Source organism: Ruditapes philippinarum, unplaced genomic scaffold (genome assembly GCF_026571515.1).
Source record: "Ruditapes philippinarum isolate M1 unplaced genomic scaffold, ASM2657151v2 ctg14231_1_1_1_1, whole genome shotgun sequence".
Lineage (NCBI taxonomy): Eukaryota > Metazoa > Mollusca > Bivalvia > Venerida > Veneridae > Ruditapes > Ruditapes philippinarum.
Window position 1 is genome coordinate 1 of NW_026862616.1, and position 12,960 is coordinate 12,960.

A 12,960-nucleotide genomic window follows, 5' to 3' on the forward strand; every position below is an offset into this window, starting at 1 on the left:
GGGCCGTAATTTTTCCGGAATGTGCGACAACCTGTATATTCTAATTAATTGTGTATGACTTTTCCGACCTTTTTTATACTTTTATTTACATAAACTGAATTTATTATTGAATTATCAAACTATTGACAGTGTAATATTAAATTATCTAAAGGCATTGAAGGTGTGCAAGGCAAATTATTAGAGGTCGGAAACTATCCAGCGTAAGGCGGAGAATATCCTGTGTTCCGGATTCCGTGTACTGGACCTTTTTATTTTACCTGACTTTGCTAGATAGAAGTTTGGTCGATCATTTGTGTTTATCACATGGAAGACAACGTGTCTGAAATGCCTGATTTGAAAACAAAAAAGAAGAAAAAAACTGTTGAAAGTGGAATAATTTACTTAGCAGAATCCCAAATTGATGAATGTAGATTAAGATTTTATTTAAAACTTGGAATTTTAGGGCGGGTTTTTTCCCCCAAACCAGTGGTTTGTATAATATTTTTCGGTGAATTTGGTGGGGGGGTAGTGAAAAAAAAGGGGCAAACTTTTTGTTATTATAATTTTGAAAACGTTGGAAAAAGAGCGGCAAAAAGCAAAGTTGTAAGAGTAGAAATTAGTTGATTCCTTAAGATGAAAAAAATTTTCCTGTCTTTGATGTTGAAGATGGTTTTGGGGGCCCCAAAATACGCCAGGTGCTTAATTAAGGTTTTCAGCGTCCCGTTTAATATTTTTATAGACATGAGTGAAGTGAAGAAGATGGGGGGGAAAAATCCCCCAAATTCGTGCCAAGGAAACTGACTGCTCTATTTTTTTTAAACTGCCCTGAAGTAAAGTGAACATAACTTTTTAGAAAATATATAAGTTGATAAACAAGGATGGACAAAAAAATTTATTTAAAATTAATCCCAATAGTTTTCCCACAGGGTAAAAAATTCAGACTTGGCCGAAATTTTCCAAAAAAGTTTGATAAGTAAATTTTAAAATTAATTTTGAAAAAATTGCTTAAAACTTTTTTAAAAATATTGAAAAAATGATTTTACTTTTTTATTAATAAATATATTTTAAATACAAAATATTAAAAAAAAATAAATAAAACAGTATCTTAAATTTAAATTTTATTGAAATTTTGTCAACAAAGATTGTTCTAAATATAGTACAGGACTCTACTCTAAGTCTAATCAGTTCCCGCGAATGATGTCATACGAGGTCTCGCGTAGCTCCTAAATGTCAAGCCTCAAGGTCGCATGTAGTCGGCGTAATTGATGTTTTTACAGTTGAATAGGCAATTTTAATGACGATATTAATATTTTGATACTTTAAATGGTATAGAATGATATTGAACTAATTGTTTCATCACAAAATGCACCATAATTGATTGGGACAAGGGTATTTGCAAGTGAAAAATAAGGTTAAATCAACTTGAGTTATTCTGGTTAGGTTTCGTAACGGGACTAATCCAAAACTTTAATGCCGCATCAGATGAAAAACAAAAATATTAAAAAGTGGCTTATAAAGCCAGAACTACGCCACGGCCACCGAGGCCAGTGAGTCAAATAGACCACAGTTAAAAGCTATCAGCAAAAATATTCTGACTTATGTTTGTGACTAAGGGACAGGGGGACTGTACTTAGGCAGACTGTAAATTAGGACAGGACAGAGTCGTTGACCCTGCTTGAGACGAGGTGGACCTTGCATTTGTCAAATCCTGTATTACTAATACTATTAGCAGTTCATTATTTTTTAACAAAATTAATGTATCTGAAAAAAAAGCCAGCAGACGAGCTAATTAGATCATGGTTATTCAGATTGTCAAGCAGGCTTTTTTTAACAGTCCTATTTACTGTTTAACCTTAAAATGTATTTGTTAATAAATATGTTGTTGATAGCAACACATTAAATGACATTAATTATTTTACACAATTATCAACATCATTATAGTTTTATATATATTTTTTCCAGTAAAGGCTAAAGCAAGAGGGAAGAGGGGACGAATATTTTCAGAAGGATGGCTTGAATTTCGTGATAAGCGGGTAGCAAAGAAGGTTGCTGCAAGCTTGAACAATACCCAGATTGGAGGTCAGTTTAATGATTTAAATGTTTCACAGTGATTTACTGTATTCATGTTAAATCCATCGATTTCCTAAATAGAACTCCAAAAATGAAGGTCATTTATACAATCTTTTTCAGGTATTGTATTTAAACTATGACAATTATAAAGTGTACACTTCAGATAATGATTTTTAGTGTTATTTTGCTTAAAAATTCAATGGAAGTATGGTCATTTTGGTAGCCTTGATTAGTACAAAGTATGTATACTTGGTTACCAGGATTCGTACAAAAAAGGAAAATATTTTTTTTATATGTACATTGTAGATAAGGAGATATTTTAATTTTCATCAAGAAGATATTTTATTTTTCATCATTTCCAGTGGGATAGAGCACATTGATAAGCAGAAAACTCCTCTCTTCTTAAAAGTCACTAATTATATTGTCAAAAAGAGAGTAATTCCTAAATTTCTGGAAACATTCAGTTTGTGAACTTAAAATTTGTTTGCTGTAAGCCATATAAGTTTATTTTTGCAGTTGTTGCAGTGTTGAAATGTAAAATTGAAGTTAAAAGGTTACATATTCATTAGGAAGTGTGACAGTGTGTGTGGGTTTTTTAGCTCACCTGTCACAAAGTGACAGGGTGAGCTTTTGTGATCGCTTTTCGTCCGTCGTCCGTCCGTCCGTCGTCCGTAAACTTTTACTTTAAATGACATCTCCTCATAAACCACTAAGCCAATTTCATCCAAACTTCACAGGAATGTTCCTTTGGTGGTCACCTTTAAAAATTGTTCAAAGAATTTAATTCCATGCAAAACTCTGGTTGCCATGGCAACCGAAAAAAAATACTTTAAATATCTTCTTTTAAAAAACCATAAGAGCTAGAGCTTAGATATTTGGCATGAAACATCTTCTAGTGAGTGTCTACCAAGTTTGTTCAAATAAAAGCCCTGGGGTCAAAATTGGCCGCCCCTCGGGGGGTCATTGATTTTCCCTATATGCATATAGTAAAAACTTAAAAAAATCTTCTTTTTAAAGAACCCAAAGAGCTAGAGCTAAGATATTTAGCATGAAACATGTTCTAATTGGTGTCTACGAAGTTTGTTTCAAATAAAAGCCCTGGGGTCAAAATTGGCCCCGCCCCGGGGGTCATTGATTTTCCCTATATGCATATAGTAAAAGCTTAAAAAACCTTCTTTTAAAGAACTCAAAGAGCTAGAGCTTAGATATTTGGCATGAAACATCTTTTAGTGAGTGTCTACCAAGTTTGTTCAAATAAAAGCCCTTTGGGTCAAAATTGGCCCCGCCCCCGGGGGTCATTGATTTTTCCCTATATGCATATAGTAAAAACTTAAAAAATCTTCTTTTAAAGAACCCAAAGAGCTAGAGCTAAGATATTTAGCATGAAACATGTTCTAATGGGTGTCTACCAAGTTTGTTCAAATAAAAGCCCTTGGGGTGAAAATTGGCCCCGCCACCCCGGGGGTCATTGATTTTCCCTATATGCATATAGTAAAAACTTAAAATCTTCTTTTAAAGGACTCAAAACAGCTAGAGCTTAGATATTTTGGCATGAAACATCTTTCTAGTGTGTGTCTACCAAGTTTGTTCAAATAAAAGCCCTGGGGTCAAAAATTGGCCCCGCCCGGGGGGTCATTGATTTTCCCTATATGCATATAGTAAAAACTTGAAAAATCTTCTTTTAAAGAACCCAAAGAGCTAGAGCTAAGATATTTAGCATGAAACATGTTCTAATGGGTGTCTACCAAGTTTGTTCAAATAAAAGCCCTGGGGTGAAAATTGGGCAATCCGGTCAACTCGTCCCCTAGTCAACTCGTCCTCTGGTCAACTCGTCACCTTTTTGGTCAACTCGTCCTCAAAGAGTCAACTCGTCCCTAATATGGTCAACTCGTCCCCTACGTTCGATCTATTCGTCACTATTATGTTGTAAATCAATGTCTTTAAATAGAACTTTTTATGTAAAATTAATAATGAATTTGATTGATATCGAAATATTAATAAAATAACGTCTTTTTTACGTTAAATTTTAATGATCTTTATCTAAGCGCACGTGCATAGCTTTGATGTAAAACTACAAAGACAGTTAAGTTTGTAAACATTCAATTAATGTTTAATTAATCGGAGTTTTTAATGATAATTAAAACTAAAATTAGGTCCAACTCTTTGATTTTACCTCCTCCCTGAATGGATTAAAGACTGACGACAGATTAACAGAAATTGGGAGTGCTAAAAACTTTTATGTCGGTGCGTATTGATCTCATTATAGAAGGATCGTGTCAATTAAAAACATGATAATTGTTTGTTGTGAAATTGTCAATTGTTTCTGATTTTTTAAAATTGCATTTCATTGTAATATTATGGTCCATTATCATAGGAGTTGTATAAACATACATGCCTTTTGAAAGAGTTAGTATTTATTTATTTTTTCATTATTTTTTTTTAAATAAAAAATCCGTACAATAATATTTGCCTTGGATATTAACTAATTGAAAACATAAAGTAATTACTAAATATTCAATTGCCATCTAATAATTAGTAAAGATTAATATTAAATTTCCATAAATAAATCTTTAAACTGATCTCAAAGAGGAGCTGTATAAAACCGAGTTCCAGAATTTCTTGTATAATACAAGTCAACATATTGAATGTATTAATTGTAATGAATTCAACATTTTCATATATTTGACCATACACCATCAAAAACAAAATTCGACATTTGGAAAATAAAATTTTATAACAACCTTTGGCACTATTTTCAAGCGATTTGTATAATTTCAAATTAAAGACACACGTTCTTTAAATATATAAATACGTATCCAACCACAGAGGCAAATGTGTCTTTAATCCTATATTCAAATTACTATATGTTTACTTTAATAACCAAAGGCACGTGTCATGATATATTTAATTAACAACAAATAAAAACTCCAAATATTCGCATACAAAAAGCGTCAAAATATATCCAATTTAGTAATTTTATAATGTATTATTTTAACAGTCTATAATAATTTATGAAATATATGAAAAACAAATAATAATAAAATATAGGGGACGAGTTGGGGACGAGTTGACCAGGAGACGAGTTGTCCAAGGGACGAGTTGACCAAAAAGGTGACGAGTTGACCAGAGGACGAGTTGACCAGGGGACGAGTTGACTCTGAATCAAAATTGGCCCCGCCCCGGGGGGTCATTGATTTTACCTATATGCATATAGTAAAAACTTAAAAAATCTTCTTTTAAAGAACTCAAAGAGCTATGGCTAAGATATTGAGCATCAAACATGTTCTAATAGTTGTCTACCAAGTTTGTTCAAATACAAGCCCAGGGGTGAAAATTGGCCCCGCCCCGGGGGTCATTGATTTTCTTTATATGTGTTTAGCAAAAACTTTAAATCTTCTTTGAAAAAACCCAAATAGCTAGAGTTTAGATATTAAGCATGAAACATCTTCTAGTAAGTGTCTACAAAGTTTGTTCAAATAAAAGCCCTGGGGTCAAAACTGGCCCGGCCCCAGGGGTGTCATTGTTTTTAACTATATGAGTATAGTAAAAACTAAAAAAATCTTCTTTTAAAAAGCCCAATGAGCTAGAACTTAAATGTTTAGCATGAAACATCTTCTTATGGGTGTCTACCTAGTTTGTGCAAATAAAAGCCCTTGGGTTTAATTGGCTCTGCAACGTTGGGGGAGTGGGGTTTGGGGGGCCTATATACAGGTGAGCGACCTCAGGGCCATGATGGCCCTCTTGTTTTTTTTTTGCCATATTGTTGACAGCAAGTGTTATTGTTGTTATACATGCTGAACTATAAGAATAAAAATCCTTAGATTTAATTCTTTTCTCTGTGGTTTTCAACATTAGCAAAGTTTAAACAAAGATACCAGATCAATTATGAATTACAGATTATGTTTATTCAATTTTTTACAGGCAAGAAGAAAAACAAATGGAGGGAAGAGTTATGGAACATGAAATATCTTCATAGATTTAAATGGACTCATTTAAACGAGAGACTTGCATACGAAAAGGCTGTTCATTCTCAGAGAATGCGAGCAGAAATATCACAAGCTAAACGCGAAGCAAACTTTCATATTCAAAATGCAGAAAGAAATCAAAGACTGAAAAAAATAGAAAAGAAGCAAAAGAGACTAAAGGAAGCCAAAGAAGATGGTGAAAATGGAGACAATGAGACATTAAATGAAGAAAAGGATGATAATGAAAGAGTAAATGTGATAAGGTTAAAAGAAACAGAAGATGAGATAAATAAAAGAAAATCTAAAAATAAATTTATTTTAGATGGAGCTAAAAAACAAAGACTAGCGAGGGATGGCACAGCTGTGAAAGACCCAGGAAAAAAGAAAGCATTTTTATCAAAGATATTTTCTGCTGGGTGTGATGTAAATAGTGATGAAGATTAAATCTAATTTTGATCAATTGAATTTCAACATTTTGTTGGGCAATTCCCCAGTCCATATTAAAACAAACAATTTTCCCTCCTGTGCTTTTCTACAATGGACAATACCCTGCTTATATTTATACCCCCAAAAACAAAGTTTGGGGGGGTATATAGGAATCACCCGGTGGTCGGTCGGTCGGTCGGTCGGTCGGTCCAGACGTCCGTTGCATATTCGTCCGGAGCATAACTTGAAAACTAATGGTTGGAATTCAATATAACTACATACAATGGTCAAGCACATTGAGAGGAAGTGCAGTGCACAAGAACCATAACTCTATCTTGACTAATTACAAAGTTATTGCCCTTTGTTACTTTTCCTTGTCCGGGGCATAACTTGAAAACTGCTGGTTGGAATTCAAAACAACTTCATACAATTGTCAAACACAATAAGGGGAAGTGCAGTGCACAAGAACCATAACTCTATCTAAAGTAATTACAGAGTTATTGCCCTTTGTTGCTTTTCCATTGCTTTTTTTTTTGTCCATTGCATTTTCTTGTCCGGAGCATAACTTGAAGACTAATGGTTGGAATTCAATATAACTACATACAATGGTCAAGCACATTGAGAGGAAGTGCAGTGCGTAAGAAACATAACTCTATCTTGACTAATTACAGAGTTATTGCCCTTTGTTACTTTTCCTTGTCCTTGGCATAACTTGAAAACTACTGGTTGGAATTCAAAACAACGTCATACAATTGTCAAACACAATAAGGGGAAGTGCAGTGCACAAGAACCATAACTCTATCTAAAGTAATTACAGAGTTATTGCCCTTTGTTGCTTTTCCATTGCCTTCTTTTTTTGTCCAGACCATAACTTGAAGACTAATGGTTGGAATTTAATATAACTACATACAATTGTCAAGCACATTGATAGGAAGTGCAGTGCATAAGAACCATAACTCTATCTAAAGTAATTACAGAGTTATTGCCCTTTATTACTTTTCCATTGCTTTCTTTTGTCCGGACCATAACTTGAAGACTTATTGTTGGAATTCATTATAACTTCATACAATGGTCTAGCACATTGAGAGGAAGTGCAGTGCACAAGAACCATAACTCCATTTTGACTTATTACAGAGTTACTGCCCTTTGTTTCTTTTTCTTGTCCAGAGCATGACTTTAAAACTACTGGTTGGAATTCAAAACAACTTCATACAATGGTCAAGCACAATAAGGGGAAGTGCAGTGCACAAGAACCATAACTCCATCTTGACTAATTACAGAGTTATTGCCCTTTGTTACTTTTCCATTGCTTTCTTTTGTCCGGACCATAACTTGAAGACTTATTGTTGGAATTCATTATAACTTTATACAATGGTCCAGCACATTGAAAGGAAGTGCAGTGCATAAGAATCATAACTCCATCTTGACTAATTACAGAGTTACTGCCCTTTGTTACTTTTCCTTGTCCAGAGCATGACTTGAAAACTAATGGTTGGAATTCAAAACAACTTCATACAATGGTCAAGCACAATAAGGGGAAGTGCAGTGCACAAGAACCATAACTCCATCTTGACTAATTACAGAGTTATTGCCCTTTGTCACTTTTCCTTGTCCAGAGCATAACTTGAAAACTACTGTTTGGAATTCAGTACAACTTCATACAGTTGTCAAGGACATTAAAATGAAGTGCAGTGCACAAGAGCCATAACTCCATTTTGACAAAATACAGAGTTACTGCCCTTTGATACTTTTCCTTTTCGGAGCATAACTTAAAACGTACTGGTTGGAATTCAAAACAACTTCATACAATGGTCAAGCACAATAAGGGGAAGTGCAGTTCACAAGAACTATAACTCTATCTTCAGTATTTATAGAGTTATTGCCCTTTGTTCTTTTTCTTTCTTGACTTATTACAGAGTAATTCAATTAAACTTCATCAATGGCCAATCACATTGAAAGGAAATGCAACATACATGAACCACAATTATCTCTAATTGCCCACAACCACAACTCTATGTATCAATTCTTTTACAAGGTATTCTGTTACTAGTAACATCCTCATTTCCAAAGCAGACTTGTGGGGGTATTAATCACATTTAGTGATGGTTCTAGTTACACTAGAAATTTTTGTAAACCTTAAAGAGGCATACTGTACTACTTTAACTAATGTTTTACCTCTATTTGATGGGGGTGGGATCTGTGGCCAAGTGGTTATTGTTGTTGGCTTCAAACCACTTGCCCCTTACCACTGTCGGTTTGATTCACACAAGGATTCTTTGGATTCCTTCATGTGAGAAAGCTATCCAGCTTGCTTATAGATCATCAATCAATGGTTCTACTCAGGAGCCTGTTTGAGTTTGAAATTATGAACGGAAAGCAACCTAAGGTCTTTCTCCATCAGTAAAAGCTGGAAGTCGCCATATGACATTACCTTGTACTGTGTTGGTGCGACATAAAACCCAACAAAAACACAAAAAAAAAACTCCATTTGAAAACCCGTGTTAAACAGGTTAACATTCAAATATGCATGAAATTATTGAAATAGGCTGGGATTTTATTTATTTATCCACTTTCAACTAACACTAGAATCAAGAAGAACAACAAATTACATGATTATGTATACATTTATTTGGAAATATAAAGCATGGCTAAATTCTATAGACAATCTAGATTCTACACATACATGTATATATAATTTCAAACTAACGAGTCTAGACTCTGAAATAATATTATGTGCTTGTCTATGTAGAAAAAAATAAAATTATGAAAAATACTTTGAAATTCTTTCTTCTAAACCCATACTGTGCTTAAGGCTTATAATGGGCTTACCCAACTTTAAATTTGGAACAGTCCAATCATAGTTCAAGGTCATTCAGTTGCAGAATTGAACAGAACAGAACAGCAAATATAATAGACTCATTAGTTATGTCAGACTGCACAAAAACTAACCAGTAGCCTGGCATGACCATAAAGGTAGCATCAGTTTATACTAACTGTCACAAGATTCTATATAATTTCATTAAAGGTGCATTATGCCTCAGAAATCCCTATTTTCTCAATTCTTGTTAAATGTTAAACATGTGTTTAGTAATGTTTTGACAGTTGTTTAGGAGTATGTTAAATGTTCAACAAGTGAAAAAAGTAGCGCTGAACATGCAGTTATGTGTCGCAAAGATAGCAAAATGTAAACAAAGTAGTATTTTGACTTTCATACAAAAAACTAATTCACTATGATTATACAAATTATGCCAACATAACAAAATCAGCAGAAGATAGTTTATGTATATGGCAAATGAGCATTTTTTGGAAACTTTTAAAATATACCAACAAGAGCTGTCGGTAGGACAGCACACTCGACTATTCTAAGTGCTTGATAGTAAAAAAATGCTTGATACAGTTACCTCCTCCTGTTTACAGGTTGGGGTAATGATGGTGAACAAGTGTGCAAAGTTTCAAAGCCATATGTCAATGGACTTTGAAAATATTTTAACTATTACAAAAACTTAAACGTAAATTCTAAGTCGAAAAAGGGGCATAATTCTGTCAAAATGCTTGATAGAGTTACCTCCTCCTGTCTACAGGTTGGGATCAGGATGGTGAACAAGTGTGCAAAGTTTCAAAGCCATATGTCAATGGACTTGGAAAATATTTGAACTATTACAAAAACTTTAACGTAAATTCTAAGTCGAAAAAGGGGCATAATTCTGTCAAAATGCTTGATAGAGTTACCTCCTCCTGTCTACAGGTTGGGGTCATGATGGTGAACAAGTGTGCAAAGTTTCAAAGCCATATGTCAATGGACTTTGAAAATATTTTAACTATTACAAAAACTTTAACGTAAATTCTAAGTCGAAAAAGGGGCATAATTCTGTCAAAATGCTTGATAGAGTTACCTCCTCCTGTCTACAGATTGGGGTCATGATGGTGAACAAGTGTGCAAAGTTTCAAAGCCATATGTCAATGGACTTTGAAAATATTTGAACTATTACAAAAACTTTAACATAAGTGGTTACGCCGACGCTGACGCTCGGGTGACTGCAATAGCTCTACTTATTCTTATCGAATAGTCGAGCTAAAAATAAAACAGTTTTTGAGAAATAAAATGATGGTTAGTTCTGAGGCATAATGGGTCTTTAAATAGGCATATATTGTAACAGAAAATGGCAAGGTCTTTATTTCTTTGATTAAACCAATCAATAAATAAACTAGAATGAAAGTAATACTGTAGCAAAATTGACTAGGTGAAATCAAGAATGATTTACCGCGGATTAAACCTAGAATATACCAGTTAAATTGGGTTATGTAAAAACAAACTTAAAATAAATATGGTTTATGCATAATATATAAGTGAGGACTAGTGCAGAAAATTAAAATAAAGGTAAGCACAATTTGTATATAAGTTTCAAGATTCTTGTGTTATTTTTTAGACTAGTGCAGAAAAAAAACAAAACAGGAACATAATCAGTAAGGAAAGCTTTAACAAACAAAATGTACACACAAATCTTATAATAAAGCAACTATCCATCAAATATATAAGGGAATTCATGAACACTACACAATATTTTACTCTTTAATAGATTTTCAAAATATTTATGAAAATTAGCAAGTATCTGGAGGCGTGCTGCTTTAAAGAAAATGAAACACTACATGTATATAACTGTCAAAATATACAACAATAAAAATTGCACAACTTATATGATACACTAGTATTCCTTTCTCAAAAGAGATTGACACAAGAGTCCATATCGTCCCCTTTGTGCAGTAATTGATCAACCTCTTAATAATTAAGAAGTAAATTTATCGCAGCTAACCCAATACTGCACTAAGTTGGTGATATCTGTAATTTAATGCCCCATATTAAACAGGATGAAATTATTCCTAACAAAAAAAATCCATTTACATTGAAAGACAAGTTTGTCAATAATTCCACATCCCAGATTATAATTAAAAACATATATCTTTTATTATTTAAGGTACTTTGCCTATAATGATATAAGAATCCAAAAATAGAATAGGTGACCTGGGGGTGTATCTTTTGTGTGGTAGGGTGCCTGTGCTGAGGTGCATGTGTGGGTTGTTGCATGCAAGAGGGTGAGGGTGGGTGGGTTTTGGGTGTGTGTAAGCAGTTGATATATACAAATGTATCCAATTTACCCAGATCCTTAACCAGTACTACCCTTTATTTCTTCTCAACTCATATTCTGCACATATATTATTTGTAGCAGGATTGGAGAACAAAGGTTTCTGAGTTTGGTTCTTTTAAACTAAATCAACATATATCAATGTGCAAAATTTAAAAAGGGTATGATATAATATGTTTTAATGGACCCACTCAAGCAAAATCCATGTAAATTCTCCACTTGTTTTATACAAACTATAAAACAACAAAATTTGTAAAAAAAAAAAAATCAGTATCGTATTGCAAAAGCATTCTGGTTAAAATCTAAAAAAAACATTTTATAGAAATGCAAAATTAATAACGAAAATCAAATAAAATAATGACAATAAGCGGAACACAATTCTGGTAATAAAAACAAATCAAATAATGGTTTGAGAAAACATATTAAAAATAAACCACTCTCACAATTTCAGCATAAATCAATGCATATAAGAGAAACAAAAATTGAGAACATAATCACATAAACACATTGAAATAAAAGATTAAAAAATGAACTTAATTTTTACCATTCTTTCAAACACAAAAGATTTTGGTTTCTCTGCTTAAATTGGCACAACATTCATATATTGCTAAAATATAAATTAAAGATATTATAAGAGTTTTATATTGTCTATATGAAAAAATACAATATGACTTTAGTTTTACATGTCAGTAACAAAAATTTCAATTACAATTAAATAAAAAAAATTTCATAAAGCAATTGGTAAGGATGTAATAACATGTATGAGAGTGGTCCTTAAATACAAAAGTTTTTGTAGACAAAGTCTGTTACTCAATCAACTATTACACAATAGAATAATCCAGCTAAGGAAAAGTCAATACACCTTCTATGGGTGTCTGCGCAAAATAAAAACAAAATACTTCCAAAGTTGACCGTGTTATCGAAATTTATATATTATCATATAATTATGGGAAAAGTACTTTAGGTAATTTACCACATCTGAATCACTATTGCAGCGGCTTTAACAGGCACAAGCAAATCTTTACGAGTACATGTTATCCATTGGCACTTCAAGCTATGTCTTTGAAAAACAAAAAACGAATCTGGAAAAAATTCCACTCTGTACAGGTTTTTTTTAAAGATATTTATTTATGCTCAATTGCAAAACAAGTTCTTGCAACTTAAATTAATCACTTTCGAGTCTACTTTCTAGAACCAACCAGTAATCGTGTCATATGAAGAAACATGGTTGTGACCCCCAAGTAGGGCTCTAACCCATGATACCTGAGTTGAGAGGCAGACACCTTAACCACTAGGCCACTGCTCCCATACAGGGGTTAGTGACACACTTATGATATAAGTTGTCGCCACCCAAACTCAAAACAGTGATGTTATTGAGC

General features: G+C 33.2%; 1 protein-coding gene across 1 annotated transcript; it reads left to right on the forward strand.

Moving 5' to 3' along the window:
* Positions 1 to 1,920: 1,920 nt before the first annotated feature.
* On the forward strand, positions 1,921 to 6,573 carry LOC132719597 (activator of basal transcription 1-like; the record flags this gene model as incomplete). Its single annotated transcript, XM_060703388.1, has 2 exons — positions 1,921 to 2,058; positions 5,971 to 6,573. Coding segments are annotated over 2 exons (626 nt in total), but the record flags the coding sequence as incomplete, so codon positions are not given.
* Between the last annotated feature and the right edge of the window lie 6,387 nt (positions 6,574 to 12,960).